The sequence below is a fragment of the Chrysemys picta genome, unplaced genomic scaffold (assembly GCF_011386835.1).
Source record: "Chrysemys picta bellii isolate R12L10 unplaced genomic scaffold, ASM1138683v2 scaf730, whole genome shotgun sequence".
Lineage (NCBI taxonomy): Eukaryota > Metazoa > Chordata > Testudines > Emydidae > Chrysemys > Chrysemys picta.
The window spans coordinates 6,040-32,000 of record NW_027053437.1 but is presented as its reverse complement, the minus strand read 5'-3'; the positions used below and the strand labels follow the sequence as shown (position 1 = coordinate 32,000).

General features: G+C 47.5%; 1 protein-coding gene across 2 annotated transcripts; it reads left to right on the top strand.

Annotated features, from left to right (window-relative positions):
• Window positions 1-14,728: 14,728 nt before the first annotated feature.
• Window positions 14,729-25,285, top strand: LOC135979234 (up-regulator of cell proliferation-like). 2 transcript variants are annotated; one of them, XM_065579729.1, is made up of 3 exons: window positions 14,729-16,372; window positions 18,217-18,348; window positions 19,515-25,285. In XM_065579729.1, the coding sequence occupies exons 1-3, from the start codon at window positions 16,090-16,092 to the stop codon at window positions 23,573-23,575; spliced, it is 4,476 nt and encodes a 1,491-aa protein (XP_065435801.1). In that variant the 5' UTR covers window positions 14,729-16,089; the 3' UTR covers window positions 23,576-25,285. The 2 variants fall into 2 exon arrangements, with proteins under 2 accessions (XP_065435801.1, XP_065435802.1); XM_065579730.1 differs by having other exon boundaries at window positions 16,233-16,681.
• Window positions 25,286-25,961: the final 676 nt, after the last annotated feature.

Sequence of the window (25,961 nt, the reverse complement as noted above, 5' to 3'; positions counted from 1 at the left end):
CGCCTGGGCTGCAGGTGTCACCCCCCCTCCGCCCCCGGTCTGGGCTCGCGGCTGTCACCCCCCCCCCCCCGCCTGGGCTGCGGCTGTCACCCCCCCTCCGCCCCGCCTGGGCTGCCGCGGCTGCAAGGTCCCCGGCGAGCCCCGCTCTGCAGGCAGCGAGGCGAGCGAGCAAGCGCTGTGTCTCGCCGCTGTCCCACCGCCAAGCCGCCGCCTCCCTCCCCAGCCCTGCGGGGTCAGCCCCGGTGCGAGCGCAGGGGACGGAGGAGATGGTGGCTCTGGGGGCGGAGGGCGGGAGCTGCGCTCCAGCCGGGGCTCTCCACTCGCAACCCCGGTCAAGGAGGCGGGAACTCGTCCGGCCCAGAGTCCAACCCAAACCAAACATGGCCTGGCCACTCCCACCCCGCCGCCGCCCGCCCGCCCGGCCAGGGGTAAGAGCCGGCTCCGCTCCGGCCCCGAGCGCCCCCTGCTGCTGCTGCTGCTGCTGCACCTGCTCGCGCTCCGCCGGCCGCCCAGTGAGCCCGTGAGAAGGGCCCGCACATACCCGCCGGGAAGGGGCAGCGGCTGCCGCTTCCCAGCGCTGTCCTCTCGCTCAGCTCCAGTGAGGTTCGGCTTCCTGACCCCCCAGGAGCAGGATGGGGCGGGAGGGACCGGGAAGAGATCAGGTGGGGGAGCTGAGCTGCGAGGGAACGGAGCAGAGCTGAGAAGTTGCAGGGAATAGACGAGAACGATTCTAAAAAGATGTCTAGGCTTTAACATCTGGATCTCTATGTCCAATGCTGGAACCGCAAACATCGAGAGCGATCGAAAAAGTAGAATTAGATTCAAGCCCCCATGCGGCAAGCTGAGCTGTTCGGGAGGGTCCCTGAGCCCTTATGGATCAGGGCCGTGCTAACTATCTCCTTGTGCCTGAACAGTCCCCCCCCCCATTAATGCGACTAATTGTTTTGTTTGCAGTATTGTTGTAAGACTTTCCTTTGCACACCCCACACAGGAAGAAAAATATTTTGCTGGAAAAAGGAACTCAGCCAGTAAAGAACGGTACATAATACAGCAGCATCTCACTGTTGAGTGATTTTCAGGTTTCCAGATGTTTTTTTCTTATTTTCATTTTTGCAAGTGTTGGATATTTTAGGCTTTTTCTTGTCATAATGACATCTTTTGATGTCAAATTGGCCACCTACTGCAAATGTTGATTATTATTTTTTACTTGAAGACACATATGGACAATTCCTTTTCAATCCCATCCCACCCATGGTCATGACACTGAAATATTTTTCTTGACTATTTCCTTTTGTACACATTTGTGGTATCGGATAGCAATAGCTTCGAGCCCTAGTTAGTTCATAGTAATATAGTGTAATGGTTATCATCTTGACCAACACAGTTGCTTGAACCAGGAACTTCTGGAGCTGAAAGCTTAAGTGTTTACAACTTAAGCTGAAGAAGCAGTCTTTAGTGCTGGGGAATTCAACAGCCTTACATCCTCTGTGACTCAAGGACATGTAACACACATTGAGCAGTGGATTATTATTTATTATTTGCATTACTATAGTGGCTAGGAGCCCTAGTCAAGGACCCCTTTGTGCTAGGCACTGTACAAACAGAACAAAAAACAGCCCCTGCCACAAAGAGTTTGCAGTCTATAAGACAAGAGACAACAAATTAATACAGCTAGAGGGGAATACAAGGAAACCATGAAACAATATTGAACAGAACTACAGCTAATCAGAAAGGAAGAAGGCAGTGCTAATAACATATATCAGAGGCATAACCGTGTTAGTCTGGATCCACAAAAACAAGGAGTCCGGTGGCACCTTAAAGACTAACAGATTTATTTGGGCATAAGCTTTTGTGGGTAAAAAACCCCACTTCTTCAGATGCATGGAGTGAAAATTACAGATACAGGCATAAATATACTGACACATGAAAAGAAGGGAGTTACCTTACAAGTGGAAAACCAGTGTTAACAAGGCCAATTCAGTCAGAGTGGATGTGGTCCACTCCCAATAATTGATGAGGAGGTGTCAATACCAGGAATGGGGAAATTGCTTTTGTAGTGAGCCAGCTACTCCCAGTCCCTATTCAAGACCAAATTAATCGTGTTAAATTTGTAAATGACATATGAATCTAATAACATATGAATCTCATTGTTAAAATATAATTCCAAAAGTGGCTGAGATTGTAAAAGGTGCCTCCTCCAAGCAGCAGCAGCATATCATATACCTCCAAGAAGCAAGAAGGTTTTTCAATTGGGAAAGCAGAAACTGCAAATCATTATTGTTTACTGGTTTTCCCAACAAAATAGCATTTTGTATTTTAGATACAATTATAGATAGGGTGTGCCTTTCATCTCCTAAGGACATGCTCCAGTTTTATGGAATGTTTCTCTAAAGCAGATGGTGAAGACATGAGGAAAACTAAAAATATGTGAAACCTGAGACTGAAATTCTGGGGTTTATTCTAATGTGTGTGTGTGTCTTGGTACAGCACCTGTAAAATAGCCAGAGATTTCTCTTTTTATTACTGTTGCTGCCCACTTACGTAAAGCTATTTGGCTGACTTGCTTAATGCAATGTTAGATTTGGTTATTTTGATCCACCCAATTTATTTTTAGTGCTAAATTCTTTCTAAACGTATACACATTTACATAAACATTAATACTTTTGAGATAATTAAGTTCTCAACCTTTAATCCAGCTACCATAAAGTTTCAGTTTTCAAAGCCAGTCCTCTCTCGTCTCAACTTCATTCTTTTACACATCTTTTAGCATCTAGCCAGGCCCTTTCCTGGGCTTCACCAATGAATGTTTAGATGGTGCAGCCAGTGATGCAATGGTGAGTGACAGGTGCCACTTAATAAACCTGTCTCTCCAGGAGAAGCTCCAACGGCTTCAGGCATAGGAGTGCCTATGGGTTGAGTAGTCGAACCCCTGGGGGAAGGAAATGTCCCCAGAAAAGCAGATGAGCCTGAATTTTGTTGGCCAACGGTATCCACTCTATTGGGACCATACCCATCCAAAGAAAAGGCGCAGCTGCGGATGACAGAACAAGGAGCAATGGTCTCAAGTTGCAGTGGGGGAGGTCCAGGTTGGATATTAGGAAAAACTATTTCACTAGGAGGGTGGTGAAGCACTGCAATGCGTTACCTAGGGAGGTGGTGGAGTCTCCATCCTTAGAGGTTTTTAAGGCCTGGCTTGACAAAACCCTGGCTGGGATGATTTAGTTGGGAATTGGTCCTGCTTTGAGCAGGGGGTTGGACTAGATGACCTCCTGAGGTCCCTTCCAACCCTGATATTCTATGATTCTATGGCTGATGTCAGGTGTGCAGTCCAGAATAACAGAGTAATATCTTGCTGACTTCAGATCTGCCACAATCTTCTGTTTGACTTTTGTTGCCAGTAATTGTATGATCTCATTTTGAATTGTTTTTCCAAGGTGGTGGGGTGTGTCCATTTCTTGGGTGGTGACTCTTCTTAGATGCTCCTGGAGTACAGCATCAAATTCAGCCATCAGCTCCACAATTTTAAGGAAGTTTCCATTCTTTTCCCCATCAGCTAGGAGTGGGGTGGGGGGAGAGAGAGAGAGCCTGTTACATAGGGACCTCCCCGCCCAACCCAAACCAACTCCAGGGATCAGGACCTCCATGGGGTTGGACAGGGAAAGCCGCCCCTTCCTGAAACCAGTGTTGCCCGGCACAGACCGGGGTTGTAACTTGGACAGTGTCTGCGGGGAGCGGAAACCTTGGCCTGTGTGGGACAAATGTCCCCACTTTGGGGTGCCAGAGAACAGAGGAGACGTGTCCCCCCATTGGGGGTGAGGATTCTCTTGGACAAAACCCCCCTGCCTGGGTGGAGATGGAACAAGGGGCAGGACGGACTCGGTGGCAGTGCAGCTGGGGGATTTTTGTACCTTATCTCTGCCCTGGAGATACTGCTGGATCTCTGCCCCCAAGGGAGCTTGGAGCAAAGGGACCAGGGCAAAGGCCCTCTATGAGCACTTACTGCCTAGCTGCTCCAGAATAACAAGGGCCCTGAGGCCAGGCACAAATCTGCCAGCCAGTGGCCTATGGAACGCAGTCCCTTGCGGACCCAGGGGGGACCAATTAGCCACGGGATGAGGAACTTGACTCAAGCCCTGACTCTGCAGGATGCTGGGGTCAAAGGTCACTTACGTCAAATCCAGGCAGGGAGGTGGCGAATTCGAGCAGGGCAGCGCTGCTCTGTATGGCCCTAGCTCTCTCCAGGGCCCTTTTTGATTGGAGCCAGACATGGATGTGCTGCGGGAGAAGGAGGCAGGGGAGGGTCAGTGGGCAGGCGTACATGCTCTACAAACGAGCCTCTCCCAGTCCCCATGGGGCTTACACCTTGCGCTCAGGGTGGAACAGCTGACCCCGGGTCGCAGAGCTTGAAAAGGGGGTCCATGACACTGCCCACGTCTTGCTGAGCACAAGCTCATCGTCTCTCCAGGCTGGGACAATGGTCAGTCTTAGGGCTGGTCCGTTTGCCCTGAACCCCTGATCCATGAACAGCACGTCAGGATCAAGGCACATGCCCTGGACCCCAGACCCCAGCTGCAAGGGCCTTGGTAGGATGGATGGAATGGCCGTGAGGACAATCCCTCCGGGAACTGCAGTGTCCCTAGGACAGAAGAGCTGATTCCCTGAGGCTCCTCCTGTATCTCAGGGTCTCCCTAGAAAGGAGCCAGAGACTTTTCTCAGAGGCCCATGTCCTGCATCTCACAGGGGTTTCAGTCTCTCAGTCCCCAGCCAGGCCTGCTGCTCACTGTTAGTGCTTAATGCAATCGGGCAGAGCGCTGGCTGACAGTCCCAGCTCCTTCCCCCTGCACTGGCAGCTCTGGGAAAGTGTGGCCGGCTGGGTCCAAGCTGGAAGGACACAATGGAAATGTGGCTCTTCTAATCTCTCGTTTGCTGCCCTCCCACAGGGTTCAGGGGCAATTCCACCCCAGACCGTCCCATTCTACTCACCTCCAAGAGGTGCTGCAGCTTCTCCAAGAGCCAGAGAGAGACCAGCCTGTCCCTGATGCAGGAGTTTGCGGGCGGGGGGGTGGATGAGACTGGGAGGGTTAAGAAATCTGTTTCCTCTCTCCCCAACCCCTGTTCAGCATCTGCTCTCTAGTATTTGTGTGCATGAGCTCTGCTTGACACCAACCTCAGCCTCTATCTGCAATACTTCTCCACTAGCAAGCACAAAGTGTGAGTGTAGAAGAGAATTTTTTAATGAATGGATGGAAGTCACCCAACTAATTAGGGAAAATGCTGCAAGCAGGATTCATAATCATAAAACTGTGAGCAGGACACACACCCCAGAGTGCGTGGGGCAGTGCCTTCCACCTCAAGTGCTTGAGTTTTACAACCAAAAGTTCCTTTTCTGTGCCCCTCTCTGGTCCCTCACCACACCCCACTCACTGTAGTTGTCCTTGGTCCCAGGGTTCAGAGGTGCATCTGTGTGAGTTCACCTCCCACCCGAGGAAGAAGGCTCCGCAATCTGAACACTTGCTCTGAACATGCCATTCCTTTCCACTCCGCTGGCCGGCCCACCAGCTGCCCTTCTGGCCATCTGCTTACCAGTCACCTGCTTGCCGCTCCTGCTGGCTGCCTGCTCGCCAGTCACCTTCTGCTGTCATCTGCCTCCCAACTCTTAGTGAGTATCAGCTCTTAGTGGGGGTACCTGAAGAGCAGGCTGGGCAGAAATGCTGCCCCCCCCCCCTGCAGTGATTTCAGCTCTAGTGAACACTTAACAAAACAAAAAACTCCTAATAGAGCCTATCTAGCTCTATCATTGAACAGGGGGGAGGAACAGGTTAAACCAGACTGGGGGACCCTTGGGCAGAGACCACACCTCCTGTCTGGGACACCTGTCCCCACCCCTTTTACTCTCACAGGGGTCTGGCATTTGAGCCCCTGGCTTAGTGAGTTCCTTTCAGCTGAGGGTGACCCCTCACTCAGGACAGGCTGAGCACAGTTCTGCTCCCCTTTACTCATACAATAAAGACAACAACGTTGATAACAACATTTCACTACCCCTCCATTCAGTACTAAAGTGATTTGTAACCCAGCACCAGCCAAAGTTGATCAATTTGAGCAAGGCAGTTCTATCTGCTAGATACATAAGCAATTCGCTCCTGAAGTCTCTCCCCCTCCCCAGCTAGCAGGTTGGCAGGTTTTATTAAGAAGTGATCTTTCTTCTTTGTGCAAATTATACCTGTCAGTATGCCCAGCTTGGGCTGCTAGGTAACTTTGGACAAGTCACTTCACCATCTTGTGCCTCAGTTTCCACATCTATAAAATGGGGATGATGATACTGATCTCCTTTATGAGGCACTTTGAGATTTACTGATAAAAAGCATTAGATGAGAACTAGGTATAATTATTAGTATTAGAAACAGGGAGAGAGACAATATTACATAGTGGAACATGATATCCCTAGATTAGTCATCAGTCAAGGTTATTGGTCAACCTGCGGCTCCGGAGCCACATGTGGCTCTTCTGAAGTTAATATGAGACTCCTTGTATAGGCACTGACTCCGGGGCCGGAGCTACAGGCGCCAACTTTCCAGTGTGCTGGGGGATGCTCACTGCTCAACCCCGGCTCTGCCACAGGCCCTGCCCCCACTCCACCCTTTCCCACCCCCTCCCCTGAACCTGATGTGCCCTCGCTCCTCCCTCCTTCCCCCCACCCCGAGCCTCCTGCATGCCACAAAACAGCTGATCGGGAGGTGCAGGGAAGGAGGGGGAGGCGCTGATTGGCGAGGCTGCCGGTGGGTGGGAGGCGTGGGGAGGGGGAGCTGATGCGGGGCTGCTGCCGTATTACTGTGGCTCTTTGGCAATGTACGTTGGTAAATTCTGGCTCCTTCTCAGTCTCAGGTTGGCCACCCCTGCCATAACCTCTGGCTCTAACAGCATAAGCCTCTACTGCCTGAGCTAAAAGAGCAAACCTAGTAAAACGCAAAGATAGTAGGAGACTTAAACACTACGTTTGGTTTAGTCACTAGATGGCGGCAGTGAGCCATTTCTGTTCAACTGGGTTATGCTATAATTTATATAGATTGGCATTAACAGGTCAGGTTACAGGCCTGAGTGAGTGGTGGTGTTGTCCACAGTGATTGAGAATGCTAGCAGGGAGGGCAGAGGGGAGATTGAGAGCTCTGTTTTAGCCATGTTGAGCTTGAGCTGATGACTAGACATCCACAAGGTGGGGACAGAGAGAGAGGCCTGGATTTTAGTTTCTACAGGAGACAGGTCTGGAGTAGAGAAGTAGATCTGTGAGTCGTAAGCGTAGAGATGATAGCTGAATTTGTGTTGTCCTTAAAGCTGTAATGTTAACTATTTTTTAAATATAAATAAAAATATTAAGTGCTCATAAATTATGGAGCTAAGGGACAGATATGGTAGAAAATTACACATTCCATCCCATGAGAAATCCCAATATTTTGACATTCTTTTTTTGTCCCGAATCAGTATGAAAAGTAAAAATATTGCATTTTTTCATTAAATGAAAAATTCTAAACAAATTTCCATTCTGAAATGGCGAATTGTTTTGCATTGAGCCAGTTTGACATTACACTGCATCTGACTAAGGTGATGCAGAGCTTCATGGGAGTTGTAGTTCAGATACCTCGTGCCTTCATTCTCCTCTATGGGACATGTGTCCTGCTGTACGTCTGGAGCAACTCCACTGGAATCAGAGGAGTAAGGGCCAGATTATGATCCTGGTGATCCCACTACAAAAATCCAGACCAACCACACTCATGTCAGTGGAAGTAGGGCTGGATTCGGCTCACAGTGACCCCAGTGTAAATCCAGAATGATCCTGCTGATGTCAATGAAGTTAAGACTAGGAGGGAACAATTCTGCTTGGCTAGGGGAAGGGCTGAGGTTCAGAGAAATACTAGACTATGCATCTTTGCTGTCATAAATGTCCATGGTTCTGCAATACTGCCCCAATCTCAAAGAAAAAAATTACATCGTAAAAAAAGGCTGCAAATTTGATTTTGAGATGGCATCAACCCTGAAATCTCTCCTTCTGTTTTACTCCCTTCCTGCAGAAAGAAGAGCATTTCATGACATCCTGGCCAAGCTAAACCTGGAGCGGCACAGAAGCAGGAAGCTCAGGCTGAACAATCTCCAGGAAATCAGCACAGAGAGTGTACAGATCTGGGCTCCCCACACATTAGGAGATTTACCATGGCATTTCCTGAGGAAGCTCATGGCTCTGAGTGGGATGGCCAGAAACACAAGTCTTGGGCATCAGGCACCAGATGAAGGAATCAGTGAGGATGAGGAGGAGCTGGATAGTGGGGACAATATTTTCCAACGTAGTGACCCTGGCACTACTGATTCTCTGAACCCCCTCGATGTTCTCTGTGCAGTTCTGCTTTGCTCAGACAGTTTCCTACAGCAGGAGATCCTGTCCAGAATGTCCATGTGCCAGTTTGCCCTCCCTCTGCTGCTACCTGCCCTCGACACCCCCAGGTGCATCCTAATGCTGTGGGCCGTGAGGGACATTGTGAGGAAGTGGAGGCCGCACTCCCTGGCAGAGAGCAGAGGGTTCAGAGAGGAGAGCCTGGTGCTCATGTCCGTGCCAACTATTTCCTTTGTGCGGATGGGGAGCTGCAGCTTCTCCAAGTCCAAACTCCTCAATGAGGTTCTCAGCCCCTCCCAGCAGCACCACGATTTCTTCATCCATCGGGACATGGAGTCTGGGAACGTCCCTCGGGAAATCGCAGATGGGCTGGTCGAGATTTCCTGGTATTTCCCTGCTGGGAGGGAGAATTCAGATCTTTTCCCAGAGCCCATCTCAATTACAAACCTGCGCGGAGACATTGAGTCTCACTGGCTGCAATTTAGCTTTTTAACAGTGGTCTCCTCAGCAGTGTTCATTGTTACTGAGAGCATCAACGAGAGACAATACACGCTCTTATCATCTCTGCAGGGATCAGCCACTAAATACTACTTCATCCTCAGTGCCCTGGCGGACAAACACAGTGAGTCACTTGAAGAACTTGCAAAGTTGGCTCCTGTCTTAAAACTGGACAAATCCCATGTGCTGGAGAATGTGAACACCAGAACTAACATGCAGCTTGAAAAGAAGCTTCAGTCCACCATAGGCATCCTAACGATGTCTCCTAACAAGAGTATCAGTATTGCAGCCATGGCTGTGACGGCACGTAAACTAGGAATCCAGGTAGATGAAGTTGATGAACAATGTCAGAGCACAAGCAACTGGGCTAAAGAAATCACTGCAGAAATACAAGATGTGGCAAAGTACAAGAGGGAAATGCTGAGACTGCAAGGGGACATTTGGAAAACGGGGGTTAAATTAGAAAAGAAGCTGTGTAGAATGAATAGGGAGGCATCCACGGAGACCCAGGAATCTCATCTGCGTGAGAAAGTGTTAGAGTTACAAGCGCAATGGAATCAATGTGATATCAGTGTTGGTACCATGAAATGTATTACTGGAATATAAAAACTTTCGAAAGTGGAAGTCCACAGCTTCCTAAAATGGATGAGATTTAATCTGGAGAACATTAGTAGGGGGAATAAAAAACTCTCTCTAATGGAAAATAAATATAAAGAGAAATATAAAACTGGAGGCAATGTTTATCAGAACTAGATGAATTATTCTCTGCCAGATCCTTACGGGTAGAGCATTTCATGCGTGAGTTGGGGCAGTTTTATGAGACAGAATGCACAAAGGTCAAAGAAGGAATAAAAGCAAATTGGCAAAGGCGATTCATCCATCTCCCAGATATAGCTGCTGACCTGATGCTGGAAGGGTTTCCTCTTGAGCTGATAGATGGAGATTCATCCAACATCCCACTGCAGTGGGTGACAGATGTTCTGACTCAGCTCCATGCCAAGGTGGGGGGAAGGTCCAGAATGGTGGTTCTAACAGTGCTGGGCATGCAAAGCACTGGGAAATCCACCCTCCTCAACACCATGTTCGGCCTGCAGTTTGAAGTGAGCAGTGGCCGATGTACCCGAGGAGCCTTCGTGTCATTTGTTAAAGTTGCAGAGAACTTTCAGCAGGAGCTGGGCTGTGATTTCATCCTGGTGAGAGAGACAGAAGGCTTGAAAGCCCCTGAAATGCCCACACTGGAGGATAGTTATGAACATGACAATGAGCTGGCCACACTGGTGATTGGACTGAGTGGCATAACAATTATTAACATGGCCATGTCGAACGCCACTGAAATGCAACATATTCTGCAAATTGTGGTCCACACATTTCTCAGAATGAGGGAAGTCAGGCACAAACCTTACTGCCAGTTTGTGCATCAGAACATCAAAGATGTGTCTGCACATGAACAAAATACTAGGGATATGAACCGTATCCTGGGGCAGCTAAATGAAATTACCAAAGCTGCAGGAAGGATGGAAAAACAATGCAGGGAAATTAAAATTTCTGACATCATGGACTATGATCCACAGAAATACAAGTGGTACATCCCTGGGCTATGGCATGGAGTCCCATGGCACCAGTGAATATAGGATACAGTGAGAGTGTATGCAAACTAAAGAAGTATTTGTTTAAACTTATAAGGAACTATTCACTGAGCAGCCCCCGTAAGGACATTCCCCACTTTATTAAATGGGTGAGGAGCCTGTGGAATGCAGTGAAACATGAGAACTTCATCTTCAGCTTTAAAAAGAGCCTTGTTGCTGAGGCCTATAGCCAAATGTCTGGTAAGTTTGAAGAGTGGGAATTGAAACTCCGTGAGCTGATGATTTTCTGGGTAACTTCAATGGCAAATATTATTCAAAGTCAGACACCAGATAAAGTGGATTTTGGTATCTTACAATGTAATGTTCAGGACCATCTTGTATTTGCTGAACAGAATATTTTGGATTGTTTAGGAAAATATTTTGACATTGGAGAGGAACACCTGATGGAAAAATACAAAGAAGACTTTATCAGGCGCACAAGCAGCCTCAGGCAGGAACTTGAACATTATGCAATAAACAAGTTGGAGGAATCCATTTATATTAGAAAATACTGGCTCAAGGTAGGGTTTCTAAAGTTGGAGTACATGAAAACCATTGAAGAGAATCTAGACAGACTCGGGAGAGACTGCAGGAGAAGACAACAGAAATTAGACAATAGGGAACTGGAGAGTGAATTTGAAATAATGTGGAGAAAAACTTTATCAGAGTTACCGTTTGCATTTTCACAGGAATGTGCCATAACTCAGGAGATGATGTTCCAACTCGCAAAGGATCTGAGTAATGGAGCAACTGTTGATACTTTGGCATCCGTAACCATGAAAACCTTGATGAGTTGTGAAACCAAGTCATTCCCAATGAAACAGCAGTACTTAGACTTGCCATGTTTTAAAGCTCTGATTCCATGGTTTACACAGGAATGCTATCATAGACTAGAAGTACTGGCTAAATCCTTAATGGCCAAGTGCATTAGTTACACTAAAAGAACAGGAGTACTTGTGGCACCTTAGAGACTAACAAATTTATTAGAGCATAAGCTTTCGTGGACTACAGCCCACTTCTTCAGTTACACTGAAGCAAAAGTAAGGTCCAAAGCAGGCTACGATGAAACCTACTTCAGAGAACTGCTGAATATGGTTAATAAGAGGCTCCAAGAGGAGGATGTTCGGAAACTTCCCACTACCCTTTCCTTTGAAACTGACCTGAAATTTCACATTTTGTGGAAGGCGGCTTATGCATTTCAGAAGATGAATAAAGATTTTATCAAAGGAAATTATCCTCAGCAACATGTGGAACAGCTGAAACCTCAGTATCTCTCTATATTTAAATATCTTTATTTGGAGACGGATTCCTGTGAAAACAGGGTCCAGGATTTCTGTGATCGGTGTCTGAAACCTGCCCTGAAAGATTATGTTAATAACAGACTTGGAATGGAAATAGTGGATGACTTTCTCAGCAGGGGGAAGTCCACTGAATACCGCAGCCGGAGTGTCTTCCACTTCACAGTGCAGAAGAAGCTGCTGGAGGAGATGAACTTTGACAACTATGTAGAATACATTAATAACTATGAAAAAATTGTGAAATCCTGGACATGGAGATGTCTGTTAGATAACTACTACCAGTCGGAGGGCTTGCAAGATTTGGAGAAAGAGATTCTGTCCACAATAATAAAGAAAATCAGGGACGCACTGGAAATGACCAAAGATAAAAAGACTAGAACAGTCTGTGCATTTTTATTCCATTTTTGTGAGATGATACAGAAGGACCTAGTCATCCCCAGTTACAGTTTAGTGGGTGTATGGGCTCTCAACACAACAGACACTGGGAGTTTCTTTGCTTGTATTCAGTCCTTCCTTCCTGATCTAGAACAGCAAATCTTAGCTGAATTTCAAGATTTGGAAGTTGAGTCTAAATTCTCCAGTCTGTCAGTGAAGCCCCAGGATGAAATCTTTAAACGAGTGTTTGGCTGTGGGAAGCAGTGCCCATTCTGTAAAGTCCCTTGTGAGGCAGACAGCCGTCATCACAGGGAGCATTTTGCATCAGTGCATCGGCCTCAAAGTCTACAGAGATTCAGGAATAGCCATGCTAAAAAGCTTCATTATTCTTTATGCTCTACTGATGTACTTTATAATAACAAATTCCAAAATTCAGACACAGAATGGAAACCTCATCCTTACAAAGATTATCGTGACTGTTACCCAGACTGGTACATCCAGCCTGATCCCAGCATCGTGGCTTCTGATTACTGGAAGTTTGTTTTCAAGGAATTCAATCACCAGTTTGCTAGAGAATACGATGCTCTGCCTGCTGATCTCCCAGAGGAGTGGGAGGAAATAACCAAAGAGCAGGTACTGAGAGCATTAAAAAAAGTGTGATGAAATAGCCCAATTGCTGAGAAAGTCTGTATAAGTGAGTGAGTTCTATTTTGACAGAACAAGGAAGAATAATTCCTTTTTTCCTTTTTTTTAAAGGAAGCAAATAGAGCATGTGATGTAAAATATGTAATTCTTTTTCTATGGAGAAACAAATAAAATTCATGATTCCTAAGGAAGATTAATAAGGAAACCGATTTTTTTTCAATACAATTCCAATCACCCATCAATTTATGCTACAATTAAAGGTGATTGAAATACCCTAAATAAACATTCTGAGTATGTGTTTAATGACTAACCACATTAGTTACACTGAAAAAACATCCCTGTATTCAGGTGGGTTTCTCTTTGGTTGTTGAAACTTGCTCTCTACCTGTAACTTGTCTTTCTTACTAACACCTACCAGCGAAAACAATCCTCAACCAAACATTTCTGCTGAGCTTAGCTGTGCCTATGGCCTTCCCTACAAAATCTCTTATGTTCTTTCCCCTAGTTTTATTCTGTCTCATTGAGACATTCAGAAACTTTCGGTACCCCCTGCTCAGGGCTGATAGAATTCACCTGGTCTGACACAAGGGTGAGTCAGCACAAACAACTGCATCTCTATGCGGGGTTCTAACCTCTGATTCAGCAGGGTTAGCTCTGAATTCCTAGGCAGGGTCCCAGAAAATGGCATCCTCTTACATTTTCTCAAGACTGCTGGAGCAAAGGTGAAATCCAGTGAGCAGTTAATCCAGGGACAATGGAGAATAGCTGGAGAATAGATCAAGACCTGCACAACCCAGGTATCTTGTGGCTAGCAACTGTCTGTGCATGCAATAGAAATGGAATTCATTACAGGTCCCTCTATGGTCTGGCCCATGCTACATGCTTTGTTCTACTGTCATGTCTGGGAAGCAGCAGACAGGCTCTTAAATTAACATTGTACTTTTATATTGTTAAGTGAATTTGATGGATGAGGATTTATTTTGGATGCTGTGTACTTTGCAGCAAAATGTTTGCAAAAGGAACAATTGGAGGAATAAAGAGAAACAGTTGAAGACAGAGTCTCCGACACAAGGCAGTTCCCCTCAGCTCCCTCTCACACTGATAAGATGTTGTCTTTTACTTCTTTTCATTTATTTGTAGACATCTCTAAGTGGCTCTTCCCTGTCGCTTCGTAGCAGTTCAGTAGTTATTGCTTAGTTAAAGGACATTTTGAACTGAAAAGTCATTTCAAACTGAAAAAAAAAAGTTTCATTTTGCAAATGTCAAAAAAAAAGTGGGGGCGGTTTTGGTTTGGTTTGGCTAGTTGTTTTGTTTTACAATTTGGCGGAAAGGACACAAATTAACAAAATGTACACAATTCTTGCAGACTGTCTAATAATATGCGCTAGTTGGTGTGCAAAGAATGAGTGCAAATGAACTCCCCTTTATACACAAGGCCCTTACTAAGGGTACGTACAGCAGCCAATATAATGCCGCCCCCTGTCTGCACAGAGCTCACTGAAGGGTTGGAACTATAGGCATTTGGGGGGGGAAAGCACATGTAATGTGTTCCACTCCGCCACATTATTGACCCAACATCAACATACATATTTACCCTCAAAGAAAAATAAAATCAATAAGTTTTGTGCCTCAAACAGAATTTCTTCAGCTCTGAAAACTTGGGCCCATTTTCACATCTTTCTACAGAGGTGAGAAGACAATTTCAGAAAGTCCTGTCAGAGCTAAGAGTTTCACAGAAGCAAACTGCTCAGGCAGAGCGATGGCCTGGAAATTCACCCAGAAAGTGCAAAGGACTGGCCCATTCGGACGCTAGGCACTCTTCCTTGGCAATTCCTGAGAAAAGCCATGGGGGGCTTTGAATGTGGGGGCCAGAAGTACTAGCCATTTGATCTGGGCTTCAGATGATACAGGAATTAGTGACTAACACAGGATATCTTGGCATAGAGACACAGAAGCCAGAGTTTCTCTGCACCCCCTCAATGTTCTCTGTGCCGTTCTGCTTTGCTCAAACAGCTTCCTACAACAGGAGATCCTCTGTGTTTGGCACTGGTGCTACCGCTGCTGGAATCCCATGTCCAGTTCTGCTGCCCACAATTCAAGAAGGATGTTGATAACGTGGAGAGGGTTCAGAGAAGAGCCACGAGAATGATTAAAGTATTGGAAAACCTGCCTTATAGTGACAGATTCAAAGAGCTCAATCTATCAAGGCTTTGTCTGCACTAGAACTTTTGTTGGTAAAACTTTTGTCGGTCAGTGGTGTGGTAAAAAAACACACTCCGACCAACAAAAGTTTCACCGACAAAAGCGCTGGTGTGAACAGCGCGATGTCGGTGGGAGATGCTCTCCCACCGACATAGCTACCGCCACTCGTTCGGAGTTGCCAGCAGGAGAGCTCTCTTCTGTCGACACAGAGCGGCTACATGGGAGACTTTACAGCAGTGGTACAGCTGTGCCACCGTAAGGTCCGTAGTGTAGACACAGCCTTAGTTTAACAAAGAAATTAAGCGGTAACTTGATTACAGCTTATAAGTGTCTTCAAGGAAAACAAATATTTAGTAATGGGCTCTTCAGTCTGGTAGACAAAGGTCTGACATGATCCAACGGCTGGAAGTTGAAGCTAGACCAATTCAGACTAGAAATAAGTTGAACATTTTTAATAGTGGGGGGAGTTAACCACTGGAAGAATTTACCAAGGGTCGTGGTGGATGCTCCATCACTGCCAATGTCCAAATCAAGATGGGATGTTTTTCTAAAAACATCTCGGAGTTATTTGGGGAAATTCCCTGGCTCGTGTGACACAGAGGTCAGATCACAGGAGATCATGCTCAGAATGGTCCTTTCTGGCCTTGGAATCTAGGAGTCGGAATGCAGGTGCCGAACTCTCATGGGCCTAAGTAAGTGACTTGGCCAAGGTCACACAGGCCATTGAACCAGGCCTCCCAAGTCCCAGATATAGAACAGAACACCTAGGCCTTGCCTGGGAATAGTCACTTTTGGGGTGTGTTTGATTTCACAGCTTGCATTCCTTCCTTAAAATCAGACGGGCAGACCTATTTAGTGGGTGCCTGGAGGATTTGCAGTTGGAATGGTAAGTGACATGCTTAGCCCTGTATAGTGTCCTTTGGGGAGCTGTCACAGGAAGTGCAATGGGAGGGCTCTGCTGAACTCAGCAGGGTTTTAGTTTCAATTTTGGTCTAGCTGCTTCCTGGTTCTCTCTTTCTCGGTGATGGCCCAGCAGTTTGCTTTGGGTCCTGGCTGAGGGGGTGGTATGGAGAAGACAGGCAGCAGCAACTCCTTGCTGCTAGAGACCCTGGATGACCTGGGGGAGGATGATCTCAAGAGATTCAAGCACAAGTTGAAAAGGATTCAGCTGGAGAAGGGATACCAAGCCATTCCCTGGGGCCGGCTGGAGAAAGGGGATCCGGTGGATGTTACTGACCTGCTGATCAGGCACTACGGGGAGCGCTACGGGGTGGAGGTGGCTGTGCAGGTGCTGAGAGAAATCAAGCACAGAGCACTAGCAGAGAGACTCACCGAGGCTATTTCAGCTGGTAAGGCATAAGCCAGAGAGAGCGATTCCGACCTGCCCCTCCTGCAAGTGACTGAGGTGGGGAGAGACTCGGTGGACTAACAAATCTGTTCTCTCTCTGGGTGATTCTTCCCTTTCTGTGATCAGCTGCTGCTGCCTGTTACCTAGGTGCCTGAGCCCAACTAGAAACCGTCCCTAGCTGGAAGCACGTGAAAGGCCAGGAGCACTGATCCCTTCAGTTCTTTGGCCTTAGCTCCCAGCAATAACTGAGCTCTGCAGACAGCTGACAACCTGGGCATGTCACATGAGGGTGGACTATGTGCCCTTTGTGGTAAGGCACCGAAAGACGCTTCTGTTGGGATCGACCAACTGGCAGCACCACTCCAGAGTCCAGAATGTGAAACGTGTCAGCCTAAACTGCGTGCAGTGTAGTTGTAGCCATGGTGGTCTCAGGATATTAGAGAGACAAGGCGGGTGAGGAGGTCATACCCGAAGAAGAGCTCTGTGTGGCATGAAAGCTTGTCTCTCTCACCAACAGAAGTGAGTTCAATAAAAGGTATGACCTCACCCGCCTTGTTTCTCTAAGACAAAATTGTCAGTTAGGCCTCAGCCTTGACATATTTCACCAGGATCAAAAATATTGCACCCACAGATCAGGCAGTTAGCCATCCCACTGCTACGTTTTGCACACGGAGTTCATTTGCAGGCACCCCCAAAACCGGCACATATAATATTGCCGAGGCCCCTCATTTTCTTGCTTTTATTTTGTTTTAAATTTCCTGGGAATTTCATCTGTTTTTTTTTTTTTTTAAGTGTGAAAATTGGTACAAACTGAAAATGAAGGGCCAACAGCCCAGAGGCAGTGAGGTGCCCTGTACTCATCGGGGAGGAATGGGGGGCGGCAGCAGGAGGGGGGTGAGTGAGGGAATCTTGATCTCAGGTAGGAGGTGGGGGGAGGCAGAGGTAGGGAGTTTGTCTGAAAAGCACCTAGCACAATGCTGAGACAGAGTCTGAAACCATTACTCACTCATTTTCTGAAACTGACTAGATTTCACAGGTGGTGGTTTCCTTTTAATATGTTTTTCACACACACACACACACACACGTGCATGCCTAGTTACCTGAACTATGTACAACTACACCGACTATGTACACCCACACTGAGTAGGCACACCCACACAGACCACACACACTAACCCGCACATTCACTGCAGATATACTGACTGCATTCACACATTGACTGCACGTGCACACGCACATACACACACACTGATTGAACACATCCGCACATGATTGAATGTACACACACTGATTGCAATGTACACACACAAGTGTGCACTGATCCCATGTACACATATTGCACATACACACGACTGCACACACACACTGACCATACATACACTGATTGCATGTACACACATTGCCTGCACACGCACAAAAACACACACACACACACACACACACAGACTCTCACTTTACACCCATACACTGACTGCATTCGTACACACTGACTCCACATACACACATGCACAGACTCTGACCATGCCCACAGAGATACCCAAAATCTCCATTTCTAAGATCAAATTTTAAAAAATATTGTACTGTGTGCTGTATTCTTTTTTTTTAAAAAAAACAACCCCACAAATGCCCCATTTATGCTAAGAAACACCCCCCCAAAGGTTTATATAGAGAGACCCACAACCAGCTCATTTCCGACTGCCCCAGACTGAGCACTTTAAACCAATCTCTCCTTGTTTGCAGATTGTTCCTGTTTGCTCACTGAGGCAGGAGTTCGAGATGCCCGAGCTGGAGGGGGTCAGTGACTGAGAGCCATTCATTTGTGCTTCCTCTTGTTTTCCTTGCTAGATCTTTTAAGACGGAAGCAGAACTCGGACACGCCACAAGCCCCAGAGCTGGGGGAGAAAGGTGATTTTAACCCAGAGCAGGAATCAGAGACTCAGAGACACCCAGAACCAGAGGAGAGAGACATTTCCCAAGGTATTTGCATTTACAAACTCGTCTCTGCAAGGGATGCAGTCCAGGAAAGCAATGTAACTGCGTCCTCCATACTCCACTCCCAGGGGATAGCCCCATTAGCTGCCACTTGAAGGACATTCAAGACTCCTGTGATGTACACATGAATTGCAATAGCCAGAGATTTAGCTGTACAATGAAGTAACCTGCACTCACCCCACCTGCGTATGGCAGGTGCTGAGGGATCCGGGGTGCATGGGGGTGTATGGGGCTGGTAGCGAGAGCGTCTCAGTGCCTACATATCATGAACGAGATGGGAAGAGCATCCATCTGGTCTGTGCATGGAGGTGGGGACTCTGACCAGTTGTGGGAGGGTAAATTGAGGTAGAGTGGGCTATCTAGCCAATAGTAAGGTGGTGATCAGGAGGGGGTGGGAGAGACGCATATCCTTATATGGAGAAGTATAAGACAGAGGGTATGGCCTCTGGTCCTAACATGGGAGTGAGGGGGGCAGTCTGGGATCCAGCTTATACCATAAGAATGGCCATACTGGGTCAGGCCAATGGTCCATCTAGCCCAGTATCCTGTCTTCCAACACTGGCCAATACCAGATGCTGCAGAGGGAATGAACAGAATGGGGCAATCATTGAGTGATCCATCCCCTGTTGTCCAATCCCAGCTCCTGGCAGTCAGCCAGAGAGTATGGGGTGACTGCAATGTTTAAGGCATTATGTCACGGGTGGCAGGGAAGAAGAGCCTGTGACTTGTAGCTGAAAGCAAGATGAGGCGTTGTGAAAATGGGAACACTTAATATGGGGGATGATAGACAAGGGTAACAGGGCAGAGTTAAGGCTAGAGGCGGATGGACATGGGTAAAGAGGCAGAGTTAAGGTTGGGGATGGGTGGTGTGAAGGTGTAAGGGGCCAGAGTTAAGGTTAGAGGAGGGCGTACATAGGTAAAGAGGCAGAGTTAAGGTTGGGGATGGGTGGTGCGAAGGTGTAAGGGGCCAGAGTTAAGGTTAGAGGAGGGTGTACATAGGTAAAGAAGCAGAGTTAAGGTTGGGGATGGGTGGTGTGAAGGTGTAGGGGGTCAGAATTAAACTTGTGGGGCTGGACATCTGGAAATGGGCACAGTAAAAGTTGGAGGAGGCTGGACATGGGTAAATGTCATGTTCTTATTTTTTTCTGCAGAGAGAAGACGAGCCACACAGGGAGTTCTGGAGAAGTTGAACTTGGAGCAATACAGAAGCAGGCAGCTCAGACTGAGGGATCTCCAAGAGATCAACCCAGAGAGCATAAAGAACTGGGCTCTTATCACCTTAGGGGATTTACCATGGCATTTCCTGAGGAAAGTCATGGCTCTGAATGGGACGGCCAGAAGCACAAGGCCTGTGCATGGGGCATCTGATGATCAAGAGTCCAATGAGGTGCAGAAAGCACATGTTGATTACAATAATCTTTCTCTGAGTAACATGGACAGTAGCAATTCTCTGCACTCCCTCGATGTTCTCTGTGCTGTTTTGCTTTGCTCAGACAGTTTCCTACAGCAGGAGATCCTGTCCAAAATGTCCATGTGCCAGTTTGCCCTCCCTCTGCTGCTACCTGCCCTCGACACCCCCAAGTGCACCCTAATGCTGTGGGCCATGAGGGACATTGTGAGGAAGTGGAGGCCGCACTCCCTGGCAGAGAGCAGAGGGTTCAGAGAGGAGAGCCTGGTGCTCACAGCAATGCCAACCATTTCCTTTGTGCGGTTGGGGAGCTGCAGCTTCTCCAAGTCCAAACTCCTCAATGAGGTTCTCAGCCCCTCCGAGCAGCACCACGATTTCTTCATCCATCGGGACATGGAGTCTGGGAACATCCCTCGGGAAATCGCAGATGGGCTGGTCGAGATTTCCTGGTATTTCCCTGCTGGGAAGGAAAATTCAGACCTTTTCCCAGAACCCGTTGCGGTTACAAACCTGCGTGGAGACATTGAGTCCCACTGGCTGCAGTTCAGCTTTTTAACAGAGGTCTCCTCAGCAGTGTTCATTGTTACTGAGAGTATCAACGAGAGACAATACACGCTCTTATCATCTCTGCAGGGATCAGCCACTAAATACTACTTCATCTTTAACTGCAAGATTGAGAAACCCGAGGAGACCCTGCAATTCCTGTATAAATTAGAGTCGGTGCTGAAACTAGACGAACTAAGTGTGCTGATGAGAGAGAACACCCTAAATCATGCTCAGTTTGTGGAGAAGCTGCAGCTCACCATTGGAAGCCTCATGGAGTCCTCTCTCAAGAGAGCCTCCGTGGCAGACACGGCTGCGACAGCACGAGAATTAGGTATCTGGGTGGACGAGGACTCTGAGGAATGCCAAAGTGCGAGCAAACGGGTGGCAGGAATCACAGCGGAAATAAAGGACGTGGCAAAGTACAAGAGGGAAATGTTGAGACTCCCAGGGAGTCTGTGCAAAAAGTTGGCCAAGGCGGAGAAAGAGCTGTTCCGAATGCAACAGCAAGGGGACGCAGCCTCTGGGCTCCATGCATCTCAGCAAAGAGAGGAATGGTTGGACTTATATACCCGGCCGGATAAATGTGAGCTTACTGATGGGATGGTCAAGTTTATTACTGGGCTAGGAAAACTCTCTCAAGTGGAAACACACTACTTCCTAAAGTGGATGAAATACCATCTGGGTCATATTGCTCAGGGCAATCTCTCCAGCCTGCAGGCTGACTATAAGGAGAAATGTCATGTTAGAGGAGATGATCCCCAACATAGAGCAAAACTGCATGAACCAATTTCCTCCAGTTCCTTAGGGGTTGAGCATTTCATGCGTGGGTTGGGGCAGTTTTATGAAGCTGAATGTGCAATGGTGAAGGAAGGAAAAAAGCTAAAAACCCAAAGGCAACTCATCCATCTCCCAGGCATAGCAGCTGACCTGATGCTGGAAGGGTTTCCTCTAGAACTAATCGACGGAGATGTATCCAACATCCCACTGCACTGGGTGACAGATGTTCTGACCCAGCTCCATGCCAAGCTGGGGGGAAGGTCCAGAATGCTGGTTCTAACGGTGCTGGGAGGGCAGAGCACTGGGAAATCCACCCTCCTCAACACCATGTTCGGCCTGCAGTTTGCAGTGAGCAGTGGCCGATGTACACGAGGAGCCTTCATGTCAGTCATTAAAGTGGCAGAGAACTTTCGGCAGGAGCTGGGCTGTGATGTCATCCTGGTGATAGACACAGAAGGCTTGAAAGCCCCCGAACTGGCCAAGTTGGAGGACAGTTATCAACATGACAATGAGCTGGCCACACTGGTGATTGGACTGAGTGACATAACCATTGTTAACATGGCCATGGAGAACGCCACCGAAATGAAGGGTGTTCTGCAAATTACGCTAGATACACTTCTGAAAATGAAGAAAATCAGGCAACATCCAAACTGCCAATTTGTGCATCAGAACGTCAGTGATGTGTCCGCACATGAACAAAACACGGGAGATGGGTATCAGCTCCTGGAGCCGCTGGATGAAATGACCATTGCCGCAGCTTGTACAGAAAAAGGAATCAGGAAAACGAAATTTCCTGGTATTATACATAATGATGCAGAGAAATACAATTGGTACATCCCTGGCTTGTGGCATGGAGTCCCTCCCATGGCTCCAGTGAACATGGAATACAGTGAGAGTGTGTTTGAGCTAAAGAAATACCTGATTGAATTCATGAGACGATACTCATCTAATAGACCCCTTAAGGACATCCCCCAGTTTAGTGAATGGGTAAGGAGCTTGTGGAATGCTATAAAACATTCAAATTCTACCTTCAGTTTGAGAAATAGCTTTGTGGCTCACTCGTATAACCAGCTGTTTACAAAGTATTCTGAATGGGAATGGGATTTCCGCAAGGAGATGCATCTCTGGGTGTCTGAGCAAGAAACTTTTATCCAGAATCAACCTCAAGCTGAAGTAGACCATGTGGCTTTAAGCAGGTTAAACCGTGAAACTTGGCAGAAACTGCAGCAAGAAGAACGGAGGGTCTTGGATTCTTTGCAAAACTACATTGGAAGCGGAGCTGCAAATGTGCTTCTGACAGGGCAGTACAGGGAAGATTTCATCAGGAGCACCAATGGCCTGACGAAAGAACTTGGACGGTATTGGCTCAGAAAGTGTGAAGAAGCACTTGACCACCAAAGCAGCCCTGAGAGATTGAACCATCAGATCCAAGCCGTGAACATGAAAACAATGAAAGGGAAAGCGGACGGTCTGTTGGGACACTGCAGGAAAAGAAACCTTTCCACCTTTCCAAAGGGGATCAGGATATTCTGTGAGGCGTGTCTGAGGCCTGCCCTGGTGGATTATGTTAATAGGATGCTTGGTATAAAAATAGTGGATAATTTTCGCAAGAGTGCACAGGGGATTGGATATGGCAATCGGAGCTTCTTCCAATTTTGGATGCTGAGTAGACTCTTGGAGGAGATGAACTTTGATGGCTATGTGAAATATATTAATAACTACGAAGAGTTTGCCAAAACGTGGATATGGACACACCTGTTAGATCACTACAAAGAGACTAGGGGCGTGGAAGATTTGGAGAGAGAGCTTCTGTCCACAGTAATAAAGAAAATCAGGGATGCTCTGGAGAACTCCAAGACTCAGACTGACTTTTTAGGCAGTTTTTTCAAATATTTGCAAAGGGATCTTGTAATATCCAGGGACAGGTTAGCCAGAATCCAGCTTATTAATACAACAACTCCAAACCAGTTTCCCATTGCTGTTCAAGACTTTCTGCCTGCACTTGAGCAAGCAATCTTATCCCAGTTTAAAGACTTGGATGTTGAGTCTAAGTTCTCCATCCTGTCTCTGAAGCCCCAGGAGGAGATCTTTAAGCACGTGTTTGGCTGTGGGAAGTGCTGTCCATTCTGTAAGGTCCCCTGTGAAGCGGAAGGCACCGATCACAAAATTCATTTTGCCTCAGTCCACCGGCCTCAAGGGCTAATGAAACCTAAGAGAGTCTTTTTACCCTGTTTGGCACATGGCCCAAAACTTGACTATTCTCCGTGCTATTCTGGGTGGCTTATCAGGGATTCCCACATCCACATAGGTTACCGCATTGTTTTTGTGAAGATAACAGTGTCTTGCCCTGTCGTGCTCCAGCAGATTCCGGCTACAAAACTTCCAACTATTGGAAGTTTGTTTTCAAGGCGTTCAACCAACAGTTTGCTAGAGAGTACGGTACTAAACCAGCCGATCTGCCCGGGGACTGGGATAATGTAACACAAGAGCAGGCACTGAAAAGTTTAGAGGAAGCTTTTAAAGGGGCAATCTCAGTGCCAGGTCAAAACTGGCTCCAGGTTGTACAAAAGAAACCTAAGGTGTTTCCATGAAACGTATTAAATATACTAAATCTTCCGCAGCAGAGTTTGCATCTGGAATGCTACCGCTGAGTCTACCTCACACTAAATCATTGGCTCATTGTCCCCCTCTAGTGGTTGGAGTATATGTATACATGTCTGAATCTGCTACTGCCGTTAAGTTACTGGAGCCGGTCTTTTGCCTCAGGCAGTATAGACTCAGGTTTTGAGATCCAGCAGTACTGGGTTCAGTCCTCACTGGTGACCCAACACGTGCTAGTCAAGGTTGGGAAACAATGGATTACACTGACCAGTTGAGGAGAATGTCTGGACAACATCTTACGTTGAAAAGAAAACTCTAGGAATAATTACTTCCATAGCTTCAGTGGTAGAAGTGCATGCTGGGAAATGGGAGGTTTGTGGGTCAAACCCCACTTATTACCTATGGGAGGAGTTTTATGGTTGCATATGACAGAATTGGATTTCCCAGTTTTCTTTTTTAAATACTGATATATTTAATTATTATTATTATTTATAGGGATTGCTGTAGCACCTAGAAGCCCTAATCGTGCTGTACCAGGCGCTGTACAAATAGAATAAAAAGGTGGTCCCTGTGCTGCAGAACTTGAAATATTTAATTCACACATTGAGAAAAATCTCTCTTCAGCTGGGCATTAGCGTTAAAAGCTATTATAAAAAAGGGTGACCCAGTTGTTAAGGTGCTAACTTGAAAGACTCGGGTTCAATTCCCTGCTCTGCCACAGCCTTGTTGTGTGACCTTGGGACAGTCACTTAGCTGTTCTGTGCCTCAGTTTCCCCATCTGTACAATGGAGAGAATAGCTCTGCTCTGCCTCACTGGGGGGGGGGGATATGGGAACAAATGCATGGAGAATTGTGAGGGGCTCGGATACTACAGTAAAGGGGACTTGTAAATGGATGATGCAACGAAATACAGGGTATTCCGCTTTTCCACAGTAGCAGGTGGAGAGGTAAGAATGACTCCCTGCTGCAGCTACTCAAGGACAAGGTGGAGCTATGGCTGGCCAAAGCTGATCAGCAGGGCAGTGGAAAGTATGTAGCACCCTCTCAAGGGATGGAATAGGGAATCCCATCGACCATTGTGGTTTCCTGCAGCAGAATATGCCAAGATCCTTTGCCTGTGGTGGACTGGCTCTGTACTACGGGGTGGTGTTTATAGGGCCTGATCCAAAGGCATGGACATTTGAACATCGCCGGACTTTGGAGCAGGCCTGTAACACACTGGAATATGGTGCTGGTTCAACCATGCTTTGCCAGCCAAATCAAGAGCCATGTGATCTATGTTTCTATTTTGATTATGGGAAACCGGGTTTTAGACTGTGACCCCCATCCTGTCTGTATTCCTTTAAAGAAACTGTATATACTTCCTTACAACAAACTGATTTTTTTTTAATCCCATGTAAGACCAGAATAATTTTGCATCTAAAAAACTAAAACGCAGAAAGACCCAAGGGGATGATTTATTTTGTGTGCAGTTTGGTCCTGATTCAGCAAAGCCCTTAAGCCCAGATCCTCAAAAGGTACTTAGGTGCCTAATTCCGGGGGGGGAAGGGTTAGGTCTCAGGTTCCATCCTGAGCTGACCTTTATAGTGAAAGGAGGATGATAGGTCGGGTGAGGATTAGCCATGAAGGGCCTTGAAAGGGAGGACAAGCAGCTGACCTGTGACATGATGGCAAAGGGGGGAGGGATAGCTCAGTGGTTTGGACTTTCCAATGTGCCGGGGAGTGCTTGACCCCAGGCCCTGCCCCCACTCCACCCCTTCCCTCCAGTGCCCCACCCCGCCTCTTCCTGCCCCGTTCTGCCTTCTCCCCCGAGCGCACCGCATCCTCACTCCTTCCTGGTCTGCCCCAGAGCCTCCTGCATGCCGCGAAACAGCAGATCGCGACGAGTGGGAGGCATGGGGAGGGAGGTGGAGGTACTGATTGGCAGGGTCTGCCAGAACACAGGAGGCACTGGGGGGAAGGGGGAGTGGAGGCAGGGCCTGGGGTCGAGCACCCCCTGGCACATTGGGGAGCTGCCGGTGGGTGCTCAGCACCCACCATTTTTTCCCTGTGGGTGCTCCAGCCCCAGAGCACCCACGGAGTTGGTGCCTATGCTAGGTCCTCACATCCAGGCTGAGTCCAGTAGGATGGTGTTGTCCACCGTGATTGAGATAGGAGGTAGGCCCTAGTGGGGAGGGCCTGGGGGAGAAAGATTAAGAGCTCTGGTTTAACCATGCTGTGCTTAAGCTGATGGATAAACATCCCCGAGGGGATGTCAGAGAGACAG

What these genes read in the sequence shown, in the direction of transcription:
- LOC135979234 (XM_065579729.1), top strand. Translation starts at nt 16,090, where the DNA reads ATGGAGAAGACAGGCAGCAGCAACTCCTTGCTGCTAGAGACCCTGGAT. An exon ending in CACCGAGGCTATTTCAGCTG is followed by an intron (nt 16,373 to 18,216) that starts GTAAGGCATAAG and finishes TTTCCTTGCTAG; the next exon opens with ATCTTTTAAGACGGAAGCAG. An exon ending in GGAGAGAGACATTTCCCAAG is followed by an intron (nt 18,349 to 19,514) that starts GTATTTGCATTT and finishes TTTTTTCTGCAG; the next exon opens with AGAGAAGACGAGCCACACAG.